The following is a 25,994-nucleotide window of genomic DNA, read 5'->3' as shown; positions in this document are numbered from 1 at the left end:
CCACATGCTTTAACTACACAGTAAAAGAGTATGTACTTGGATCCCAGGCACATTTCAAAAGTGTAGTATTTATTAGCTGCTCTGTTGCCAAGTTCCACTATTATCATTTTATTATAACTAAGGTATATTTTTACTAACTAAATTATATTTAGGTTTTTAGTTTAAGCATTTGAAGGTCCCAGAGTGTCATGTACAGATGACGCACAATATATCAAAGGCATTTGTTGATTTTCTCCCTCCTCTCCTCTACAGTTACCCTGTATTTGTGATCTCAGGGCATCTGACTTACCTAAACCCATAATCCAGCTGTAAAGATATGCAGGAGCCAAGGGAGCAAAATCCTTGGATGAAGCAGAGCTCGCCAAGGACAAACCCTGTCACTGGATAACCCACCGCATGCATGTCCCTCACACCCTGAGGGGTCCAGCACAAACCCACCTCTCCCCTCTACCCCCTTCAGACACCTTGCTCCAACACTCCTCTCCTGCCCTTCTCCCAGCTCACCCAGGCCTGTTTTTTTGCTGAGATGTCCTGTTCCCAGCTGGGGCTGTGGGATGGTTTTTCATATGCAGCAAGTGTTTTGTGGTGGCTCCCCACGAGTGAGGGTGGGCAGGAGCCAGTGGCTCATGGGGAGTTTACCCCAGCAGAACCATGTCCTGCACCTCCTGTAAAAGGACTTTTACTCCTGTAGGGAGTGTGGAGCTGCTGCCTTGAGGCTGTCCAGAGGGGATGGAAAGAGGACGTGGCCATGAGGCAGGAGAGGACTTTGGTGGGCTCATATCAGGTTGTGTACTGCCACTGCTCTGGACAGAGAAGGAATGTTTCTGAGCAGCCATGAAGCTCACAGAGAGATGACAGAGTTCCTCAAACCTCAGCAAACGCAGCAGTACTGTGGCACCGAATACAGCCTTTATTTTTTCCTATTTTGTGCAAGGAATGAAGGATGAACCGTACCCAAATACGAGCACTTACTTTCTCTGAGGGTCACAGTCCTTTGATCTGTGAGCAAAGGTCCCACTGAAAGCAGCTGGAGTTCACCAAATGAAGTTTGGAAAGCTTTGCAAACACATGAACATTTCATGTCAAACCATGTAGCACGCTTTGGGGCCAAAACACTCAAAAACCAGACCAGATCTTGGCAAATTGGATTTTTGCTTTGTCCAATATAAAGCACTTCCAAAGGCTTAGTTTTAAAACATATCTGAGTGCCTGCCCATCAATCATCAGGTGAAGGTAAAGGCACTTTGAGTTGGATATCAGATGTAATTATTGGACCCTTCTGGAGTTAGAGGGCAGAGAAACAGAGATGTGAATCTGTGAGTGGAATGAGGTATAGAGGAATGAGCAATATTAATGACCTTTTTCCTACATAGATCCACAGCAAATGTAATAAACACAAATGAATGCTTATGTGCACTTGTAGTCAGGAGAAACTATTATCGCTCACAGTCTCATTAGATGAGGAGTGAAAACAGCACCAGAAAGCCTTGTGACACAACACTAAAAGGAAAACAGGCTTATAAAGATACCCGACATTTTTATAGATTTAAAATGTTTAAGTAAGCATTTCTTTACTTCAGTTTAGCCAGCAAAAATAGGCCTTTGCATAAAACAAAGGATCACTGGGATCAATACCTGCAGGTCAGCCTTGTCTTCTCTTCTGACCTCTGGGAAAAGGATTCTCAGTTTTTCTAGGCAATCTGGAGTAAGCACTTCAGTGAGATATGGGATTTAACAGAGAGATATCTCATTGTTTGTGGACAATACAGTTGAGAGCCTCTTTTCCTCTGTCTTTGCAAAGTTCACTGCCATGGTGAGTTACTGCACAGCTCTGGGCTGAAGGAGTAAGAACGGCAAAACAGAAAGATGGCAGGCTTGAATTCCACAGATATCATCATAACAGAGCAGGGAGTATGTGCACGTGTGTCTATGTATATATATCTGAAAGACTGTATGTCTTACAAACACCACTACAGTCTCAGGTGCTGGCCAGAGCAGGACAGCTTTTTTTGTTTCTCCTCACTTCAAAAAGTGTCTCTAAGCATCCAGTTTCAATAAGAGGTTCGATAATTAGGAATAATAATTAGGAAGCCCAGAGCTACTACAGTTATGATACCACGGACAGAGAAAGGCTCCAGGCTTCACACAGCACCCCTGCTCCCCCAGCTGACACAAGTCTCCCAGGCTACACTGGGCTCTCACTGACACTGCTAACACAAACAGTGCTGCAGACACACAGAGTTTTCCCTGACCAAGGAACAAAGGCTGTTGTCTTCTGGAAGAAGCTTTTATTTGAAGATGATCCTGGGGAAATGAATTAGTGATGCAGTAACCAACAACTACAGCAGCTAAACAGCATAAGAGGGAGAAAAGAAGAACAATGAATTTTAGTATGTCCATTTAATGGACAATCCACCACTCCTCCTGTTCAAAGCTGCCACAAATAGCCAGGAGTGGATCACTTAATTTGCACACCAGCTCCAGAAACTGCTCCCTGAGCAGCTGCCAGTACAGACTCCCCATGGTATAGCTCACAATGGGGCAAAGTTAGACCCTACTCCTTGGGGTAGGAAGAGCAATTAGACAAAGAGGGACCTGGGGTGAAAGTCTCCCTGAAGTCAACATCTGAGACAAATTCTCCAGCACACCAAGATGTCATTAAAACTGCCCGCAGTGTCTAGCCCACAGAGTACATCTAGTGCAAGGAGAGCAATCCTGCTGCTGTTTTGCAATGCATTACAAAATACCTTGGCTAGCAGAAAGAATTTGAGGCAATTTGCTCCTGAAGAGCCAGGTCGTGAAGAGCCTTCATTTTTCCAGCAAACTGGATTTAAGTTGACAAATAGTAACTGAGAGAGAAAAAAATCCCTGACAAAGTAAGGGGAGATGGAGAAACCAACAGCATTTAACTTGATCTTTGAGGGTGTAAATCTGTCAATACCCACAAATGACCACAAGGCCTCATGCCAGTTTTCACTCTGAGATACCATAACTAAGACATTTGGCTGGTACCTCACATTGGAAAGAAAGTTTTTACATTTAGAAATGTAAAACATTGTAACATTTAAGGAATTTTGGCTACAGCCCACTAGCCAGCCTTCCCCCAGCTTCAGCTAAGGGATTATTTTGAATGTTGCTTTGCTTTTCATGCATCTGTTGCCTAAATCAATGTGGAGGCATGAGGGAGTGACTGAAAATTGGCCCTAGAAATACGGTATATTTTAGTGTCATAATTGAGAGTCTTGGCAATCCCTTTTAATTTGAAATGTCAGTGCCATACCAAACGATCCGGTCATCATAACCTCAACTTCTGGCCATCAGTGAAAGAACAGAGATAGAGTCTCCAACATCAGGTTTCAAGGCCATTGTGAAAAATTAAGGAAAACACATTTCATGTCCCATTGGAATTTTGCTTTACCTATTTTTGTGTGTTTCTTTTCAGCTGTTCCAGCTTCAGCTGTGTATCTGACCTCTTTCTGTTTGTTTTTACTTTTTCCAGATTTTCTACAATGCAGTTTACCTCTCCAACTTACTTTCCTGCTTTAAACTCCTGGTTCTTTTTTTTTTTTTTTTTTTTTTTTTTTTTTAGCTCACATAAAACTCACTTATACAGGACTTTTGCATGCCTTGACTGTTAGGACATATTTCTCCTTTAACAGATCTAAAGTGCTGATCTGATGCCAATTTAATGCCATAAAGCATAAAAGACCTCAATAGGTCTTTAGCAATCACTGGTAATTTCCACATCTGGCTCTTTATCTCATACCCAAATTTTTAAGTTTGTAGTGAAGTGGATTAAATAAAACTGAATACAAATCTGCTTTTCTGGATAATTAGAAATTGAACTTTACAGATGACCACGAGGGAAGGTTTTCCAGAATAGTTGTTTTTATGAGCACTCCCCTTCCTCCATCAAGATGGCAAAAGTCTTATACACAAACGATAACCTACAGGTTCCTGACATTTTCCAAACAGTGGGTATAAAGTCTTTCACAACCCCACATTAATCCATGCAGAGATCTCTTCAGTCCACTTCTCAAATTGTGTCAAAACCCTCCCAAAAGCTCCTCTGTGAATACACACGGAAGATCAGAAGTCTGGTCTCACCAAACTGCTTTCATCATTATGTTTCTGGTATGCACATTATGGACAAATGACCTAAAAAATTTCAGTTAAACACATAAAGGAGTGTTTTTAAATTACAGAATTACTTTCAAAAACCACAAACCTGGAAAGGGAAATAGGATTTGCTGGATCAGATAAGATTACTAGTCTATCTGGTCAGGCACATTCAATGTGTAGCTTTTTAGAAAAGAAAATTAAAATAGGAGGAAGCAACAGTGAATAAAACTAATTTTGCATTACTAATTTTCAATACTGTACCAGTTTTGACAGTATTTTAAGAAGAATCCAATAAAAAATCTCACTCTAAAGAAAATAATCTGCTCTTCTTATTTCCCTAATTTTTTCTATTACAATCAATAGATAAATTCAACCACTTGCACCAGCATGAATACAATTTCTTAGCCTACTTGAGAGTCATCAGACACTGCTTTGATGCAAGAGCCTGAAGAGTTTCAAGTGTTTGCCACTCATATCAAAATATTGCCATGGTAAGGAAAATGCATGTGCTTGCACAAACATAGAAAGACCCAAACCATTTTCTTTATTTACAGCTGTATCACTGAATACAAACAGCAAGCTGCTTTTCAATATTCTCACCACAGGCATAAAATATTTCAAACTCCAGGACTACTGAGAAGCTCACAGTTTTATTCACCAGTCATCATGCTCCAAATTTACAAGCCTAACTCAGATGGTTATTACTGGGATGTACCTGCTTAAATCCCTTCCACAGATGGGAGAAGGAACACTGTTCATGCCAAGTTTCAGTCTGGATTGAATTTTTACAGCTGGGTCATAAATTTGCAGATTAAAAGGGTTCTAATGGAAACACAGGTACAGCCTTAACTACAGCAACATGAACAGCAGCAATGTAACACTGCACGAGGGACAGTCTGCGCTACAAGTAGAACCTACCAGGAGTTACCCAAAGTTGCATTATTTCTCTCCAGCAGCGGAAGGAGGCTGGGACATGCGGGAACCCCAGGCCAGGTATGAAGTTTCAATTCAGACGTTTTTCCAGAAAGAAGTGAAACTTTTATGGGTCTGCCATTCCTTTAAGTTTACTACCCCACAAATATGAAAAGTCCATCCATTGTTCTCCTCTGGCTACCACCCCATCCCACCTGTGCCTGCACCCCGTCCCCTCCCGGTCACACTTTTTTGCACTGCACACAGATTAGTGTGTTAGTAAGAATGACCAAAGACAGTGGTTACTAGTGACGAAGATGATAGATTTTGTATGTAAAAATAATTAACTGGGGAAAAAGGAAGAGGTTTGTCCCTGTAATTTCTCTTTCTTCACACAGGTGCCGTGGGCAGATGTCTCAGTGCAGGAGCAGAATCAGCTGGAGTGCCCCGAAAAGCAGAACATGCACATTTCAGTGTTGGAGCCTTGTTCACAAGCCCCTGATCTGCCTCCAGCCATGGCTTTGTGTGCTCAAACACAACTTCTCCATCAATTACATGTAAAGTTAAATGTGTGACTTCAAAGCCACTTCTGAGGGGGTGACAGGACACATCTCTGTGTTTCTGTCTTCGAAAATCATCCTGTGTTTTGTTGCTCTTTTTCACTTTTCCATATATAAAATAGTGCCATATTTTTCGAGTTCATTGGCTTACATCCCTTCTTTAGCACAAACAGCTGATAGTCACATTTTGCTGCTGGGTTTCCTGGGCAGAGGACAGAGCAGACACACCCTCTTTTGTGCCCTCAGAAGCATATTGGGGTACAGGTGCAGTGGCAGGGCCACTCTGCATGCACATCAAGGCAGCACGGGGCATCATAAGGCAACCAGGCTATGGGGACAACCCATGGGATGCAAACCATTTCTTCTGCCTCGTGCTGCCCTGCTCCATCCCTGGCTGTTGCAGCAGGGCTGTTGCACCAGTGTCCAGGGTTTTCTGCTGCTCTGCTCGAGCTGGTGTATTGCTTGGATACCTCATTTCATTATCACCCCCGAGCCCCTCTCTCTGCCTCGCTCGTTTGAACAGTGTTTCCTTTTGCAACACATGCAGCCATTCACAGAGGCAGTGGTGGCAGCTGGCTGGTGTTTGCAGGGCTGAGGAACCCCTGAATCAGTGCAGAAGACATGACAAGGGAGCATGGGAGCCTGGCATTTCTGCTATTTCTGATCGGCACACAAATTTGGCTACTGGGGATAATCCTGTTCAGGCAGTGGAAGGGGAGACGGAATCACATCCATTTCACTAAATGAGTTTTCCCAAGCTGTAGTTTCACACACTCTTTAAATACTCCTCAAATTAACTGCTAATTTTCTAACTAATTTCCCTATTATATTCATTACTAACCATGCAGTCTACAGCTAAAACTGGAAAACAGTCTGATTTATGATCATGTGCTTTTCCATGCACATAATTTCCTGAAACATTCACATTTGGGCTGGCCCCAGGTTTTAAGACCAAGCATAATTCTGAAGACGTTTAGAACAATGGGAAAATGGGGATAAATATTTTTTTCCCTTTGAAAACACCTTCCTAAACGAATGAGGCTTGACGTTGGCCAGGGAACAGCCTTTGCTGAGGCCTGGAGCATTGACTAACTCTAAAGAGGAGTATAAAAATATATAGTTGTTAGCAATTGGTGACAGCACCACACATTTTTCCTGCTGTGTTCTGAGAGAGGTCTTGGGCAAGCACAGGGGTCTGCTGCTTTTTTGGCCGCTGATGTGAACATTTGCATTGGGAAAATTTTAATGGTCTTGGAGAAAGAAAGGCGGGCTTGCTGCACCAGCACAGGCAGCGACAACCTGTGGCCATGGAAACATGGCTGATGCCCTGATTTTTCTGGTGTTTCTGATTTTTCGGTCAGATGTTGTAATCTTTTCCATTTCAAATCATTCATGCAAGAACATCTAATTCTCTGCGATGATAAAGCTGTCAGGAGTCCTGAGACGTGCTGCTCTGGAGCAAGTTGATTTCATGAGAATCCTCTGCAGCCAAACAACTGTCTCCAGATAGTTTTTACTGAAGTATGCAGAAAATTTGCCATGACATCAACAGAAGCAAAGCCAGAAGAGGTGCCCACAGCCCCCCTCTGCTCTGTGGGGTCTCCATAGCAATTATACCTGAATTATAGAATAGCCACAAACATGCTGTTACTTGAAGCACATCTGGCCTGCACAGAGCCCAGTCTCTGGAATCTTTAACATTTTGTGTTTAAAGGAAAAAATCAATAAAATCCCTGAACATTCATAGTCATTTGCATCTGAAAATAAACAGGCAAAACAAGGATGCACAGTTTTTGCACCCAGCACCTGTGAGAAAACAAATACTCTCTTTTCCCACAAAATGAACCACTAAAAGCAGGAAGTGGAGAGAAATGACACAGAAAATTGACAGTGCCGGGAGCGCCGCTTCCCCTCCCAGCACGGGTGGCTCCAGGCAATGCTCTTCCTTGACTGCTGGCAGTCCCTGGGTGCCCAGGTTTTTGGGAGAGTGCTCTGCCCCCAGCTGTTGTTGTTCCCAGCCTGCTCAATGCTGTCTTCCTTCGTTGCCCCACCTGAGAGAGGTCAGAAGCGCTACCTCCCCACAAAAAAGATTCAGTTTTGATGAAGAACTGTTTTCTAGGGTCCTGTGGAAATAATCCTGACTCATTCCCCTTGCAGCTCAAATATTGAGAAACTCAAGAGAATTAAACCCCATCTTGCTGTTCAAACTGAAAGAAATGAAAAACATGAACAAAACTTAACTAGCAGGGAGCAGGTAGGATCCTTAAATTCTCCAAGTTTGGGCTATCACATCTGGTATATTAAACCTGACACTTCCTGTGTAGTAAAGCCATTTCCTTTTAATCTTTCTTTAGAAAAAACAACAGAACAGTAAATTAAACACAATCTTCTCCTCAATTCTCAATTCCATGCTATTTTAGTGCTGACGAATCAGGTCATGTAATAATAAAATTCCTGCAGAAATACGATCCTAACTCTGTAACCTTCAAATTGCAGTTATGCTGCTGCGTGCATTTAATACTGTACTTGACATTCACCTTTTCCATTTCACTTCTGGATGACATTAGGATCTGCAACAAGGACCTCCTTCAGCTCTCCCAGGTTACCATTTATTTCAAAGTATCCCCAAGGCCTCCAGCACTGTTTAGATCAAACTTGCAAAAGTCACTGGTATGAGCAGCTTTTGCGGGTCCCTTGAGTTGTTTCTGAAAACAGGTTCCATTGTGTTCATATTATGCTTTCAAACTTTATAGCTCATTTTTAAATTACATGTTAATTTCTAAAAATGTTAAATTGCAAGGAAAAGTTGGCAAGGACCACACAAAATCATAGCACTGTTCTACAGCTTGTATGTGTCTCTCTATAGCACTTATGTGCATGGCTACAACCTTACATTTAAGTGCTCTGTAGGAATGTGGGCCTGATCCTACAGTGTGCTGAGGGTCTCATCAGAGGTGCTCAGCGTGCTGTCATAAACGACCCAGGATCATGCTTTATAAATCACCAACTTTGCAGGATTCAAATGGAAGAAAGAAAGGAAGGCAAGGGGAAAGAAAAAGGCAGTAGTAACGAAAACATCAGAAACAGAGCACACTCCTGAGTATAAACATCTAAAAATAGAGATCAAACACCTTCAAAAATCAGCCAGTCATTCAAGAGTTTGTTTAAAAGCCATCCTCCTTTCCAGGCCTGCAAGTCTTTACTTTCCTCACCGTTTTTATTTGTTCTGGCTTTTCTACTGTGCTAAGTAACATAAAAAGTGAAATCAATGAAAAATCTGCCTACAGAAAAAGGACTCCCCGTCCTGCCATTTTGTCTCTTTTTCTCGTTTTAATTTTTGCTTTCTTCACTAGACAGCGATATCCCAGAAAGTTGGGAATTTTTCATTTCCTTGTGCTATAATGATGCAGAACATTTTGTTCCTGCAGGTGACTGCCGTTAGGGTACTCAGGGAGCACTGCAGCGTGATTACAGAAAAGTCAGCATTTTAGTGATCCATAAACCAAAGACTGACGCTGCTGCTTTAGATTCATGGTCAGCCTCACTACAAACATTATTAGATTTTTTTCCTGGTAGATTTCTGGAGTGCTTGTTGCAGTCAGATTGTTGTTTCTGTGAGCATTTGTACAACAAATACAGATAGGCAAGTCTGGTTTCAGTTATTCCTGTCACACAGAGAACCTGCTGTGAGTGACAGCATGGCAAGGAGTTAATAAAAACTAGTTCTCCAACATGGATTTTTAACTAAACAAAAACACTGAACCAAGCCTTTCAGTGGTCAGTTTAAGACACATATTTGACCAATTATATAAATTTATATATTATACCTGCACTAGGATTAATCTGAACTGTAATTTTCTGCCTTAAGTGAACACATTTGTGTATGCCATAAGCGTATCAGCTTACGACAGAAACACTCACGTATGTGACATATCCGAGCATGCTTTCACTCTTTCCAGACTGCTCTGTTCTCCTTGCTCCGTCCACCCACGCCGCCTCCCGCTCCCCAGGCCAGAGGCTGGGGGAAATGGTAGTGTGGGCATTGCACCTGCAAGGGCTCCAACTCAGGGTTTGCTGCTCCTGCCCCAGCACTGAAGCCACTTCCCACAACCTCACAATAATTGTGTGGAGGTATAAAATGAGGCAGCTCTGCCGACAGTCAGTTATATAGCTCGTCCTTGATCTTTATGTGGGATTTCCCAGTTGCATGAAGCTGGAGTAGCATATGGTCCCGTGTTTATAAGCATGTTAATGACTGAAATGGGAAACTCTACATCCCGCTTTCCTTATAAACTTTAAACTGTAATTTCTTGTTTTTGTTATTGGACACTGCACTTGCATCCTGTTAATTTGGTGCAGGCTATTGAGACACAAGTGGCCACTCTGACCCTGGGCACTGGGAGAGTGAAGTAGCTCCAGACACACTGATGTACCTGGGCCCGTAACCAAAACCAGACACAGCTTTCTACTCATGATCTGCTACGAAAAGTTACTTTTCCAGGGAAGCACAATAAAGAATTTGCTTCAACTCTGATGACTGCCGGTCCTTAGGAACACAACAACCTTGCCAAACATTTCTCAAAAATAAAACATCAACCAGTTTTCACTCTGTGCTTTTTGAAATACTGCTTAAAATGTCTTCATAAACTAAAACGTCTAGTAGGAATTTCACAATCCTGCATCACCTCCTTTGTGTCAAAAATTAGCTGTTTCATTCAACAAAAAATTGCAGTGGGGAGCTCCTTGCAAGTGGTGATATCCCACTTAAAAATACACTTGCCACTTTCAGGAAGGTAAGAGTGGTACAGTCAGACTCTGTTATTTTGCTTAACCAAAATGGATTACAGCTATTTTTGAGAACACAGATACAGGTCTGCTACACGACTGCACTGAGAACTCCTATCCCAGGTATTCAAATTACAGAGAAAAAACATTTAAAAAAAAAAAATCCTTATTTATCTCTCCTTACCTAACAATCGCGGATAATTTAATCTGTTTGAAAGTAGGTTTCATAAATGGATAACTTGAAAATATATGCTTTGTTCATAAAGGGCTTAATTCCTACACATTACAATATCATCAGAAAATCATTAATGGGACTGTAATCTTGTAGCTGAAAAAAGCCCATTTGTACCTATTATTTCCTGAATGTACACAGATGCATAGGAAGGATATAGCAAATAATATTGTGTATACACATGATCTTTTTCTTTCTATATGCAGATTACTGCTTGTCTGCTTTTGAAGTGCAAAAACAAAACAATATCCTGAGAGCTGCTGGTGTGTTCTCATTAAAGGCAATAGCACTTCCAAACTTTAAGGAAGCTATTTAGGAACTGACTTAAATATGATCTCAAGAGGAGTTCCAGGAATGCCACTTATGAACTTTAAGGAAAAATATACTAGTTTTTAGTCATTACAGCACAGCTTGTGAACTTACACAGTTACAGTGCGCCTGTTTCAGCCTTCACATTAATGACTATTTTTCAGTGCAGCTTGAAACTTGTCAAGAACAACTTAATACAGTGGCAAATTTATTACAAATTTTAAAAAGTCATTGTGTCCATTGTGTCCATTTTTAGGTTACAGTATGAAGTACAGAAAAACGTAAGTTTACATATCTGAGCTGCTGCATCTGTTCTTGAGTAACTTTTCACTTAAAAATAAACAGGACCATCACAATATAGAGATACCAACAAAGCTAACAAAACCAGAAAAAACCATTTGGGGGGCAAAAACCACTAAACAACCCCACTAAACAGTGCAACCAAAAAACAACCAGAACAAGAACTTGGCAGACAAGACGCCTGTAAGGCAGACCACATGTATTTGGTATGTTGAGAAAAGAAAGTTAAATGAACAGAGAGAGTTAAGTTGGAAACTTACGAATCGTGCATGCACTGTTCTTGCTTCCCAAGAGATCCCATTTTTTTATGACAACCCCCTCGCTCCTTGGTCATCCCCGACAACCTGCACGCACAAACGTCCTCCTACCCCCATCATGAACTCAGCCGCCTGAAATCGGTGGGCCCCATCCACACGGACAAAAAAAAAAAAAAAGTGACAGGAAATGTGCCAGAAAAAAGAGAGCAAAGGCTGCAAACTTGAGAAGTTGCAAAGGTACCCGAACCTGCCTGCCAGGGAAGCCAAGGGGAACCAAGTACAAAATCTAATCTGTATTAACTTCAGTGCAAAGTCCTCCAGTACTTTTCATCAATATCCATCCCACCCTGTTCACAGGGTGGCCCCTGGCAGAATAACATGCCAAGAAAGCCCCCAGGACAACACCTAGGGCTACTGCAATGAGTTGAAACCCTGAGACGCTCATGGAGACCCTCGGAGACTGGGATGTAAAACTTCATTTTTTTCAAAATTAAAATTTTATTTTGCCTTACGTCCCAAGGAAACACAGAAGAAGTTTCAGAAGAGGAGCTTTTCAGCACTCCCTGTCCTACATGGACCTGAGCAAATCATGATTTAGAGCAATTTACTGGCATGAACCAGGCACCCCATGTGCCTTCCTCTGAGTGGTAACATAGCAGATGATATTAAATCGCATTTTTAAGTTTTTATTGATAAGATTAAAATAATAAAGTATGTGTGACCCTTCAAAAAAACATCAAGATAAGGTATTTAATGGTCACGTCTGTGGCCCCTTAGCTCAGTGCACAGTGTCTGGAGAGCAATGCCGAAATTAGCGTAATCCATGTATTCAAGAGATGCATGAGCAGCAAGGGGCCACACACCAGACAGGCACTCTGAGGACAGAAGAGATGCTGTACAACAGGAAGAGGTGTTTACCTGCACTCCATCGAGGGACATATGACTCATGTAAGTGTCACAAACAGCCACCTTGAAATTTCAAAGCCCTTCTCTTTCTCCCAGCAGGGGCCATGGAGTGCTTCAGTCCTCCCCTAGTCCTCCCCTAGTCCTCCCATTCTATTGTAATAGAATGTTCAAGAGTTTTCTCCTTCTTTAGGATTGTCTTAGTGCTGACAAAAAATGGTCTGTGTCATTTCAAAAATCATACCCATTGCTCCACTCAAAAAGCGAACCAGCTTCACTAATGGTCAATAACAGAACTTAACTGTAATCTGCAGGCAGAACTTCTCCAGAGAATGAAAGGGTGGACAGGATTTATCCACCCTGATACCAGAGGACAGACAGGAGTGACCTACTCTCATGCAAGAGGATAGGCAGAAATTATCCACTGCCATATGAGAGGATGGACAGAAGCCTCTTAAAAGGCACAATCATGTGACACTCATTCCAGGTAACACCATCTACTAAAGCTGGCTGTATTAGAAATGAGGTAGAAAAAAATCCCTTACCTGTCCGATAGACAAAATTGCCTTCTGTCTCTGATGATGATGGAGATACCAGTTCTTCCTCAAATTCATTGGAACTAAATGAGCCGGAGTGATTCCTTTGCCTTGTTTTTTCCATCATAGCTGCATTAGTAGCCATGACATGTCTCAGTGAGTCATTTAGGTAACGATTCAATAAGCTGCTTTTGTATTTGGGGGGTGACACGTAATCCTCATTGGCACTTGTTTCTGGTCTCACTCCTGTTTTTATTACTGAACTTTCAGTTTTAATCACAGCGTGATGAACTGGTTTGTTATATCCCCCTTCATTCATATGGTTTCTTGGAGGATTTTCTCCATCTGAAACAAAAGCACAAAGATACAGTAATACACTGAATACCTAATATTTAACACAAGGCCTTCTCTACATGTTTTGAATTGTGATAAATATAACTAGAATGAGACAACAACTTCAGCATTGGACATTGATTTTCATTTTCTTCTTTTCACACATTGCTCATAGTAGTTCCTGTGGTTCTCCGATGTTCCAGCTATTCTAAATTAATTAGCTGTAAAAAAGTCTTTGAGTCTAATTTGTTCATGAGTAACACAAGGCAAGTAGAAAAAAACTGAAAAGTGCCCTAAACAACGACAAGCGTTTAAAAATATGTGTAAATGAAATGAATTCTTACTATCATTACTTGAAATTTGGTTCTCCTGAATACCATATCATATTTAGGTGTATTTGCCTAAACTGTACTCTTTTAATTGTCCTGCAACCAATCTTTTCACGGGAAGTGCATACAAAAGAAATGTGAGTACAGACTGAAATTGGAACAAAGATATTTGCAACTGAGTGCAAATTGACATGTATTCTTCTAAGAATTCACATACAGATTTCTGACAATGTTCTGTATCATTTGTTCCTGTCATTGTATCTCCGTGTCACAACTGCCTGATAAAAGTACCTATACACCTAATTAATACAAATGTTCTATAAAAAATATAGGGCATTTTAAAAAAGTAAATCTTGCATTTGCTAATTTGAATAAGAAAGAATTTCAGTGCATCTTTTATGGAAAACATTTGCTGGCAAAATACATAAAATAAATAACAGTAATATTCAGTCTACCATCTAATAAGCTCCATCAAAGTTAATCAGATTCTCTTGTTAATCAGATTCTCCTGTTAATGACATGATATTGCTATAGCCCTCCCATTAAGGAAAGTAATAGTCAAGTGATTTCTCATTTCTTTATACTAACAAATGTAATTAATTTTTTCCTTCAATGCAGATTAAAGGAATAGACTTGTAGAATCTAATGAACTAACAATTATCTGTCTAGTAACAATGAAATACAATAACATGCAGCCAGATTGCCACCTTGAATAACTTATACAATCCCGCTTTGCAAGGCTGCATAGTAGGCGGGATCCAAAAAAGGCACCTAATTCTCAAAAAAAGTAAAGGTGGATCCACTAAGGGTGTTTTGTGATTAAAAATTAGAGCTAACTTAGGGTATCTGATACTTTCTAAATATATTTTAGTCCATTTAAAATCGATAAAAAGAGCATCAACAAACCTTCAGAGCATGAGTCATCGCTGCTCACGCTGAGTCGTTCAGCATTTCCTTGAACATATTTGTTGTACAGTTTTATTCGTAAAGCCCAGCTAAGGTCTGGTTGCCTGACAGTGTTCTTCAGGCGACGTCTTGCATTGGCAAACCAGTTTGATACCTGCATACAAATGAGTGTATTAGTTTCCTTTGAAAATTACACAAAGAAATCCAACCCTTAGAATTTTCATGAGTTTTATGTATGTTTCAAGGAAATGGCAAACAAGAGAAATAAGAAAAAGTCCATGAAACGATCACTGAGCAGAGCAGGAATTTCAAACAAGAAGGCAGGTTCAGGCTTCTCACCCTTCACAAGTGTTAGCAAAACCACATTATTGCAAGGTTTCAATTAAGGAGTCATAAATAGTAAGTTTATATTCATATTTAATTTTTTTTATTTTAAAGATAATGCCTTGAACTTTCAATATGAACCTTCAATATACTACTAACATCCTAAATTAAAACTAATATCTAATATTCAGTAATTTCCTTTGACATTTATATAGGCTACAATAAGGTTGTTGAACAGAAAAACTCATTCTGATTTTGTATATATAAAAGCCCAAATTCTCCCTTGTACTGTATGTCTGACAAGCAGGGGGTATCAGGAAAGTCTTACACAGAGTACAACTTAGAGTCACTGCAGAAATCAACCACATGCTCTACAGAGCAGCAGGTTTTATTAACTCTTTTTGTTGTGTACACCCTAAAAACCAGTGAAGATGCAGATTCCTCAGAAGGTGGCTACTAAACAATAGTCTGGTTTGGCTTCCTTCCCAGCTGCAGAGAGTTTTCTGGAGTTTGACAGAGCAAAATGGATATATGTTAGTATCCTTTTAGCATACAGGGTCACCACAAAGTCAGGCTCAAACACAAGGATTTCACAGTGTTTTAGGCACTGAACAAGCAAAAAGGCACAGTCTACTCTTCTGTGCCAGCAATACTAATCAAACCACCAAAGAGGATGCATGTACTCGCAGTGACTTTGCACGAAAGCACACCTAAGAAAATGCTGGCCTTGATTCTACTGTAACTTAAAATTATATAAAACAGAAAATACTGACACAGTGACATTACCATAACTTTACTACTAGGAAGAGCAGAGGCAAGCTACTTACACTAACAATATTTGTTTAATGATAAATCAAGTCTTAAAAGTGCTATCTACTCCTTGAAGGAATAAGCGTATTTTGATATGACCTCTGCAAGAAGGAGGTAGAGTAGCATTACTTGCAACGGAGAATGTAAAGAACGTCAGGAGCCTATAGCCCCACTCACATATTTGTGTTGTGAACATGCACACAGAGGAATCAAGACTACTACCATCATATTCTGACCTGGGAGTGATCATATCATTTAATTTGCGATAACCTGCAAAGCAAGTTAACACACGTTTTATTAACACACGCTACCCCACCGAACACAGAGCCAAACTGTAGACCTCACTGTTGGATTTTGGCCATAGTATTGTCATCTGTCTATTGCAGCTAAGATTGTATAAATCACACAGAAGTATCTCTCTAATGATTCTGGATCAATCAATAATCCCTTCTAGGGAGATTAGGAGAAAAATAAGCACTATCTGCTTGAAGGAAAAACAAGGCTTCAGCTCAGAGTCACACCCAGAACTCAGCAGTGGTGCCCTAAGCCTGTCACTTGGATTTTACTTTAAATCATGTTTACATGAAACAGGGTTCCACTGAAAATACAGTGAGCCCTGGATCAGCGCTCAGATGCCAAACACATAACTTTACAAGCCATGTAGTTTACTATGACAGGTTAGAAGACCAAAACGGTAGCTGGCAGAGTAAGCAATTTTCATTCTCTTCCAAGGCTACTTGCTTATATTCATCATATTGACACAGCAATTTTTATAGTAAATGAGAAAGGGTGAGCTGGAATCCATGCACTTTCTGGTGCTGTTAACAAACTCACTCCAGACTGCTTAGCTGAAGCAGCAGTCACCTGGCTACCATATGACTTAGTGTAACTCTGAAATCAAGTACTAACAATAGAGATGGATCAATCTGGGTCTCACTGAAGACGATAGCAGTTACTGCAGCATTTTACAAAACTGACAGCTTTCCAATCTCTCATAAGAAAGATTTCATTATGCTGCATTTCATTACAGATGGAAATATTTCATCAGTGAAGTGCCATGTACAGAGAAGAAAGATAGGGTAGTATTAGCGTGACTCATACATAAAAGCAATTAAATTTAGCAGAGTGATTTCTGCATCATGGTACTCTTGGTTTATTTTGGGCTCATTCTTCCCATGCCAATGCTTTGCTTTCCGCATATCAGTATGAAAAGATGAGTCATATTTTAAGTCTTCTGCCATGAGAGAAGGAAATAGTAGTATTTAATCATTCTCTCATAATGAGCTAAATATACTGCACCTTGTCCTCCTGCTCTTTATGAAGCAGATCATCTTAAGTGCCATCACACAGCACGTACAGGACAATCATGGGATCAGGCCCAGCCAGCATGGGTTTGTGAAAGGAAGGTCCTGCTTGACCAGTCTGATCTTCTGTGACAAGGGGACCCACTTAGTGGATGAGGGAAAGGCTGTGAATGTGTCTGCCTGGACCTTAGTAAAGCCTTTGACAGTTTCCCACAGCGTTCTCCTGGAGAAACTGGCAGCTCGTGGCTTGGTCAGGGGTGTTCTTTGCTGGGTAGAAAACTGGATGGCCGAGCCCAGAGAGTGTTGGTGAATGGAGTTACATCCAGCTGGTGGATGATCACCAGTGGTGTTCCCTTGGACTCAGTTGGGGTCAGTTCTGTTTAATATCTTTATCAATTATATGGACAAGGGGATCAAGGGCACCCTCAGTCAGTTTGCAGACACACCAAGTTGGGTGGGAGGGTTGATGTTCTGGAGGGCAGGAGGGCTCTGCAGTGGGATATGAAAACGCTGGATCAATGGGCCAAGGCCAATGGTAGGAGGTTCAAGAAGGTGAAGTTCCCTTCAGACACAACAACCCCAGGCAGCACTACAGGCTAGGGGAAGAGTGGCTGGAAAAGGATCTCAGGGTGCTGGTTGACAGCAGCTGAACACGAGCCGGCAGAATGCCCAGGGAGCCAAGTACTCAGCACTGGTGAGGCCGCACCTCAAATCCTGTGTTCAGTTCTGGGCCCCTCACTTCAAGAAAGACATTGAGGTGCTGGAGCATCTCCAGAGAAGGGCAATAGAGCTCGTGAAGGGTCTGGAGGACAAGTCTGATGAGGAGCAGCTGAGAGAGCTGGGAGTGTCTAGTCTGGAGAAAAGTAGGCTCAGTTGCTCTTTACAACTACTTGAAAGGAGACTGTAGCAAGGTGGGAGTTGGTCTCTTCTCCCAAGTGACAAGTCATAGGACAAGAGAAAATGGCCTCAGGTTGAATCATGGGAGGTTTAGATTGGATATTAGGAAAAATTTCTTTACAGAAAGGGTTTTCAGACACTGGAATTGGCTGCCTAGGAAAGTTACCATGGTTGAGTCACCATTCCTGGAGATATTTAACAGAAGTACAGACATGGTGCCTAAGGACATGGTTTAGCAGTGGACTTGGCAGTGTTGGGTTAACAGCTGGGTTTGATGATCTTAAAGGTCTTTTCCAACCTAAATGATTCTATGATTCTGAAAGAACCCCAGAACAGTTTTTAGAAGAGAAGCCTTCTTCTAAAGCACAAAGCAGCAAATTCATTCCAGATACTCTTATCCCAAATGCAATTACAACAAGGCCCAATAAAGCTGGAGGAAAGTTAGGCAAATGCATTTAAGAGATTTTTCGGCTAAATCTATGATGTAGTATCTCTGGGTGCTTTCCTGCTCTTGGGCACGGGTATATGTTGCTGGAAGATCTTGCTTTTGAAGACATCACGAGATTCGATACCTCTCCCACTCTTCAGTAGGGGAATACCTCCAGCCATGCAAACTGGAAGAGGTTGTCCAGACAGCACGTTCATTCTGACCCCCAGCCACCACCTGGGTTATCATAGGCTGTTCCTGGCTCCTTTAAAGCCAAGAACAGTTTTGTCACTAATTTCAAAATGTTACATTGTCTATCCATGTAGTCTTTTAAAAGCTGCGTGCCTACGCTGTAGTTTCCACTCACAACAAATGCCTGTTTGCACCACATTTACCTTAACTATTGCAAAAAGAAACAACCAAGCTACCAAAAATGTCCATCCTTTACCATAGTCCCAAGTTACATTACTGTGATCTCCAAAAATAATAAAACTCCCAAAACAATGATTTACATACAAGCCAGTGAGAAAATCTTTGTCATAGAAACCTCCCAAGAATCAAGTATCTTGAAAAACACACATGATGAAATTCACTACTCTGGTAAAGTAAGGATCATGTAGTTCTTCAGGAAGTAAAAAGACAAAAGCCAAGAGGAATGGCAATAGATGTTCTTTCCAGCATTCATTTTTTTACAGTAACTCAGTTGTTCCCAAAGAGCATCAGGTACTTACATCGGCATCATGAAATATTGACACTTTGGCCTTACTTCAGAAGAGACTTCTTAATTTTTATTGTAATTTGTTCTGCTTCACTGCTTAAGAGTAGCCAAAGGTTCAGTAAAGGAACAGACATTAAGAGATTCTCCTCCTCCAGTAATCCAGATATGCTTTTATAAATCTGAATACTATTAAATCCATAGCAGCACATGACCAATAGATTAATCCTCATATTGAAAAACCTTCTCTTCAACAATACACCCATTCATATTTCTTTCTGGAAGGAATATACAGCCATTTTTCTTTTTTATTTCACGAGAATATCTAAACCAAAATTTAAAATGAAATAAATCAAGCACTGTGGTAATAATACAAATGAAAATGTAGCATATTAATAGGACAAATTATTGGATTCTGAATTGGAATCTAATTGGAGTAAAACATAAAATGCCTTTTCAAACTATATTGCTTTTTTGGTTTCCTGCTTTGGCAGTTATGGAAGTAGAAAACTTTGGACTGTTGGACTGAAATCTGCAATAACATTTGCCTTGAGGACTCCCAAAGACCTTGTTGGCCTGCACAGGAGTAAGTCGGCCCAGAATTTGCCCCAGGTTTTGCTACTACAACTTAAGAAACAAGATGATTTATGATTCCTGCAAAATCCTACCTCTTTGAAAGACTCTGACTTTTCTTCAGCAGTGCAGTCGGACATGCAGCTGGAATAGTCCACTTGCTGTCCCACCGCACCCAGGAACAGAAGGGTGAGCCAAAGTATTAGAGAGGTAGAATAAATTAATTTAAAATCAGCCAACCGGGTGATAGCAAAACTGATGAAAATAAAGTTGTGGAAGATTTGACATGCAAATACTGTCCTAATAACAAAAGTAAAAAACAGGGCTGGATGTTCACCTCTTCATCTCACAGAAGAATTGGTTTTATCTTTGCCATGGTCCTGCAAAAGCTCCTTTGCACCGATGGTACATAATGGAATAAGGTTCATTAGATGAAAGAAAAGCACGGGGAGAAGAGTTATAGCTATATTATCAAAATCACTATGATCAACCTCATCTTCCAGGCAGTTGCTGAAGACCTTTTCCAAGATCATCAGTCAGGAGAAAAACAAAATAACCCAACCATTCATTCTCTAAACAGCATTGTGGCAGAAACTTAAAGGGATTTTCAACAGTATCTTTTGCCTCCCCTAGGGCTTGCAACGGCAACCAGAACACAAGGGATGCTGAAAAGAGGAAGGAGCTGTCAGCAGACAACTGCCTCCACAGGAGTAGAAAGCTGTGGGAAAAAACACCACAGGACAGCACCGAGAAATGGAAAAAGAGTAAGAAATATGGGACATGAAGTCATGTAACCCAGATAAAGCATCATACACTGACTTCTGGTTCTTCAACAGTGTCCAACGATGTTACTTGATTAGAAAAGCAATTTGCAGGCAACCCTGGTTGATGCTTTTGCATAATGCCCCTCCTGGGACAGAACCAAAACTTTCCAAGAAACACTGAAGCCCAATCCCAGCCTGCTCTTGGTTATACTACTCATCTGAAAGAGCACAGCCTCCAGGGAAGCTGTTTCAGATGTACCCTGTGTGACTGAGATCACAGCCAGACATGTTCTTTCTTATTCTCTGAGAAGAAAAATTTTGATCTGGATTACAGTCTTGTTCTTTCTGGGCATCCAAAAAGTAGGTGTGGAGTGTGTGTTGTTTTGTCCTTCCAGGTTCTGGAATTACTGCTGGTGCCAGATATATGTATTTACATCTCATACAGATGCGACAGTATTCCTTGGTTAAAAGAGCACTGTACCCAAATGATGGAAGAAACACCTGGGGTTTCTTTTTGATGGTGTGCTTCTTTAAATTAAGATAGATGTGCCTGTTTGCACAACTCTTTCAAATATTACAGTACAGAGAAACGAGGCTCGTCAAATTCAGCTTGAGTGATGGGGGGGGGGTCTCAGAGAGCTAAATGTAACCCTCCTTGATTCCTTTTAATTTTAGTCTACACCTTATGTAGATCATAAAACTCTGTTGAGTAGTGGCCATGGCACACTTCATGCTTTTATAGAGGCTAATACAACTTATCCCCATCAGGATTTATCAAAGCTGCCACGAGAGAAATGCTGTAAAAACCCATCAGTTTTTTTCCCATTGTCTCTTTGTTCCGAGGCATTTATATAAGAGCAGTAGAAGTCCTCAAGATGATATTACTGTCTCCCAACATGGATGTATGTTTTAAATCCCATGTAAAAACAAAGGAATATCCTAAAAGCCATGGTCTAATAAAGTACTCCTATTGAATTGTGCCATTGAAAGTATAGTCTTTATACAATCATATTTTTAAAAGTCTGAACAAACCTTTCACGTATATTTTTTTAAAAGCAAGAGAAGTTGTTTTAGTTACATCTTCTGAGACATTAATATTATTTTTGTCAAAGCTATAGTGTTTTTTCTAGTGTAGCAGTTTTATAGTGAGATACTAAAATGTAAAAGTTTTTAATTTTTCCATTGCTAGAACTGAAGTTCATAGCACAGGTTTTTTTGAAGGAGCACTCAAAAAAGCACTCCACTTTTTCTAATACTTAATGCTATTTTGATCTCTTTGTGTCCTTTGCAAAGTGACACATAATGTGTTAGGTAGAGTGCCGAGGACCCAATCCTGCAAACACATGGGTTTTATTTTATGCACCTAGCAGTAACTTGCAGTAAGGAAATCTGATTATTCACAATGCATAAATCTTTTCAGCATCCAGACCTGAGATAGCATCACTCGGCAACTGATAGCATTTAACCACATATTTCAATAGAGTGCCAGATGGCAAAGAGAAAAAAGAACTAAGATTTATGAACATTTGCAGCAAACTTTATGCCTCTTACAGCAAGACAACTGTCAGTCATTTCAGGGGAGTATTACCTGAGAGCAAAACAATTACTCTCCATGTCTAATTACACTGCAATGATAATTCCTGCAAGACTGTGAAGCGCAGACACTGTGTGCTGAGCTGCTGAACACAGCACGTATGGTAACGCTAATGTCTGCGCAACAGGTGATGACAATTATTATCAGAACAATAGAACAGTTTTCATCCTAGCCCATTTTCGAAAGGGAAAAGAGTAGCTTCCTACAATTTCCTCAGCAATTCCTATTCTGTGCTAAAATCTCCCATCACTGATTTTTTTTTTAACTGAAGATTTCTAAAGACTAAGCAAAAGTATTTTCATTGCACTTATGAATGAGATGAAAGGATGAGAGTATCTATTCCTAGGAGGGCGAGCACACACCTTTTGCTGATTGTCTTTAGCACTTCCCCAGCCAGGATAGCTCAGATGTGGTAATTCTTACTTGGGAGAGACATTCCTCCTGGGCCAGGGGAGCCCTGGGCAGGGCGGAGGAGGGATGCACACAGGACCCTTGGTCTTGCTGGCTGCACCAATGGTCCCCGATACCCAGTGCTGCCCCTTGCTCAGCTCACAGAGGAGCTTTGGCTGACGCTGTCCCAGTCTCTCCCGTCCATGAAACGCCCGAGAACAGCCTCCAAAGGTGGTGGTAGAGGTTTCCTTACCTGCACCAGGGTCATCTGGGAGCCGAGGGCCAGCAGAATCTTCTCGGTCTTGGTGGGGTATGGGTTGTCGCGGTGCTTGTAGAGCCACTGCTTGAGTGGCCGCGCCATGTCCTGCAGCGCCTGCCGCTTGTGCCGCACCTTCCCGCCGCTCTGCCGCGCCCTGCCGCGGAGAAGGGGCGCTGAGGGCCGGGGCTAAGGGGCACCTGCCCGCTCCCCCCGTTTGGACCCGGGCTCCTCTGCGCGGCCGCTCCGGCGAGGGCGGTAGGAGCGCCCTGTCCACGGGGTGCCCCAGCCCCGGGGTGCGTCCTACCCGGGGGATCCGAGCCCTGTCCTCACGAGGTGCTCGGGGACTTTCACGGCCGCACCTCTCGCTCCGGCCGGCTGCTAGGAGAAGGCGATGCCCACAGCTCCCCAAACTCCCCGTGGAAGGTCTGGGAGAGCAGCCCCAAAGCGGGTGAATGGCCGCGACAATGCCGCGGGCCCGGGCGCCTGCCCTGCGGGGATTTCGGCGGGGCCAGGGCTCCGGCGGTGCAAAGTGGTGCCCGGCACCTGCCAGGTGTGTGGTCAGTCTGCTTACAGAGGGGTTCTCCTCGCACAGCCCGGCCGCGCACTCCACGGCTGCGGTGCGCGCTGCCCCGGGGCCAGCCGAGCCTGACCACCCGCCCGGATTTATTTGCTAGTGATATTCAGAGATACCCGCGGCACCGAGCAGCTCCCGGGTCATTTCTCTCCTCGGTGTTCCTGGGGGAACCGGCGTTCCGCTGCCAACGCCGCCGGCAGCGACGCAAGGCAGCCCACTGAGTTCCGCGCCTGCCGAGGGAAACGGCGTATACCGGGGGGAACGAAACACAGGCTCCGTTAAAAAAAAAAAAAAAAAAAAAAAAAAAAAAAAAAAAAAGGCAAAGGTGTCTCTCTGTAAAAAACAGCCTAAAATAAAAAAGTGAGCGAACAAAACCGGAGGAATCCGAAGGGAAAGCCAGAGGCGGGCTGGGGCCGGCGGCAGCGCCGCGCGGGACGGAGGGGCCTCCGTGCGGCGGCGGCAGGGGGCGCCCCGGGGCTGTGCGGGGCCGTGCGGAGCTGTGCGGTGCGGGGCCGGGCCGTGCGGGGCCGGGCTGAACGGCCGCAGGCGCTGCCTCGCCCGGGGCTCCCTCGGCAGCCCCGCTCCGCCGCGATCGGCTGCAATGACATTGCGGTGAAACACAACCCGCGTCCTCCCGGCCAGCACCGCCGGTAAAACGTGGTGGGCCAGCTGATGCAATCGCTAAGGTGGAAATTCGGCAGTAAAAGCAGCTCCCCGGGGCTCCTCGCTTTCTGAGCCGCCTGACTGCGCTCCTCGGTCTTTACTTTGTGACACTGACCCGAAATGTCTGGTCAGCACTCGCCAATTCAACCCTCCGAGCTACGGCTGCCAACGCGCCGAAGCCTGCACGTCCTCTGATCGCCGTCTATTTCACCTGTTCCAGCACCAAAAAAAAAAAGGAAGAAAAAAAAAAGAAAAAAAAAAGCGAGAAGCCGCAGGCAGCTCAGCCACAGCTGCCGTTTTAGCAAAACCGATCCTAACATCACCTAACCCAGCTCCTGAATGGCATCGCGCTAGTCTGTTCTAAATCCCATCCCTGGGAACGAACCGACAACGCAGCTCCTCCCTGCCCGTTCGCTCGGCGCGCTGCGAACCCGCGGGGACGGCGAACAAGTGCCGGGGCCGCACAGCGCCCGCCCGCCCCAGCCCCGAACGCGAACCGCGGCCACGGCACCGCCGCCGCCTCGTCCCCCAAGTCCCACACGTCCCGCCTGGCGCCTCTGTTTTGGGGACTTCAATTGCCTGAAGCGCCCGAAAAAGCCGGTGGAGCCCCGCTGTCCCCGGTTTGTTTTCGTTGGGAGGCAGAGGGGGGAGGTCAAGCGCCGCAGGACAGGAGAGCTCTGTCTGGCACATTCCAGCCCGATCGGACGCCCATGCATCACCTATTGCCGGAATTTCCCACTATAGCTGCGGAATGAGAGTCCCAGAGAGTACGGATCGGGGGACGCGGGGGAGGACCCAGCCAGAAACCCATCTCGCAACCCCACATCGGCGGCGCGGCGGCCGAGAGCGCCGGCAGGCAGGGCCACCCCCGAAGCCGGTGCGCGGCGCGGAGACGAGCGGTCGGCATACCCTGTCCGCCGGTTGCGCAGGCTGAGGCTCTCCTTGATGGACGGGCTGTCGGGGAGCAGCACCTCGGCGTGGTGTGGGCCCTCCACCACCCCCACGTAGGGCCGGCCGCTCCGCTCCCGCTCCTTGGCGTCCTCCTCGAAAAGCACCTGGCCGCTGAGCTTGCTGAAGACGATGGTGTTCATGGTGGGGGGCTGGGGGCCGCCGTCGTGCTGGCCGCCGTCTCCGAGGTGCGGGGACTCGCTGTGCGCTGCGGGGAGGCGGCAGCGGTGACCGGGCAGCCGCGCCGAACCGCCGAGACCCGCCCGGCGCGGCCGGCGGGGGGGCAGCGCGGAGGCACCGGGCGCCGCCTGTCCACCCACGGGGGGGAGGCGGCCCGCCCCTCCCACGGCCCGGCCCGCTCCCACGGCCCCCCACCCAACCCCGACCCGCTCCCTCAGCCAGGCCCGCTCCCACTCGCACCTCGCCGCCGGCCACCGTCGCGCTCCTCGCTCCGTGTCGCAATAGTTCGGAGCGCGGGTTTTCTGTGGGTTTGGTGTTTCTCTCTCGCTTGCTCTCTCTCTCACTCCTTTTTTTCCCCCCTTCCTCTCCCCTCCCCCGGAATGATTTTCCCCTTCCCCCTCCTCAAGCGGGGAGGGAAACAAATTGTTTTTAACGACCACTAAATGCGCAGAACCGGCGCCCGGAGGCACAGCCGCCGCGCAGCCACTCACACTGTCGGGACCGCCGCTCCCCATCCCCGGGGGGAGTCACCGCCGGCGAAGGGACCCCAGCAGCCCCAGCAAGGGCACGGGGCCCGCCCGGGCAGCGCGGCGTCGAGGGGCGGTGCGTCGAGGGGCGGTAGGAGTCCGGCCAGGGGCATCCGAGGGGACGACAGTGCACGGCTGGGCAGTCCACCGTCTGTATGGGGGCGTCTCCCGGGGAAGGCGGCTGAGGACTCCCGTTAGTGTCACACTGGTCGCGGGAGAGACTCTCGTTGGGGACGCGGGGAGCAGCCGCAGCCCTGTGCCATTCATTAACTCCGGCGTTTAATGAAGCCATACCAGGAAACATCTCCCCCCACGCTTCTCCGTCTTCTCTTGTGTGTCGTCTCTCCCCCCTTCTCCCCGCCCAAGGATTATAAATTAGCCCACAGCCCAAGCGAGGAGACAGCCCGCTGCCTTTAGCATCCTCGGCGCGGCCAGCGCGCTCTCGCACAGATGCGATGCTCGGTAGCCGGAGATGTCTGCGGGGGCCCCGTCCCGCTCCCACGGATGTGCCCCGGCTCCCCCGACCCCGCTGCTCCACACCCCGCACCCCGCGCCTCCCTC

At 44.4% G+C, this 25,994-nt stretch overlaps 1 protein-coding gene across 2 annotated transcripts in view; it reads right to left on the bottom strand.

Moving 5' to 3' along the window:
- Positions 1-25,700, bottom strand: part of MKX (mohawk homeobox) — a 49,509-nt gene extending 23,809 nt beyond the window's left edge. Inside the window, exons 1-5 of one of the 2 annotated variants that reach the window (XM_039380746.1) lie at positions 25,398-25,700; positions 24,688-24,934; positions 22,536-22,695; positions 14,485-14,638; positions 12,926-13,261 (exon numbers count right to left, since the gene is read on the bottom strand). In XM_039380746.1, coding sequence (XP_039236680.1) covers positions 12,926-13,261; positions 14,485-14,638; positions 22,536-22,695; positions 24,688-24,869 — 832 coding nt within the window. In that variant the 5' untranslated portion in view covers positions 24,870-24,934; positions 25,398-25,700. The remainder of the gene's footprint in view (positions 1-12,925; positions 13,262-14,484; positions 14,639-22,535; positions 22,696-24,687; positions 24,935-25,397) is intronic. The other variant, XM_039380745.1, reaches the window with a different exon arrangement.
- Between the last annotated feature and the right edge of the window lie 294 nt (positions 25,701-25,994).

The sequence above is a fragment of the Pipra filicauda genome, unplaced genomic scaffold (genome assembly GCF_003945595.2).
Source record: "Pipra filicauda isolate LSUMZ 115617 unplaced genomic scaffold, ASM394559v2 scaffold1_size10287979_pilon, whole genome shotgun sequence".
In the NCBI taxonomy this organism is placed as follows: domain Eukaryota; kingdom Metazoa; phylum Chordata; class Aves; order Passeriformes; family Pipridae; genus Pipra; species Pipra filicauda.
The sequence above is the reverse complement of the archived record's forward strand: the minus strand, read 5'-3'. Positions and strand labels throughout refer to the sequence as shown.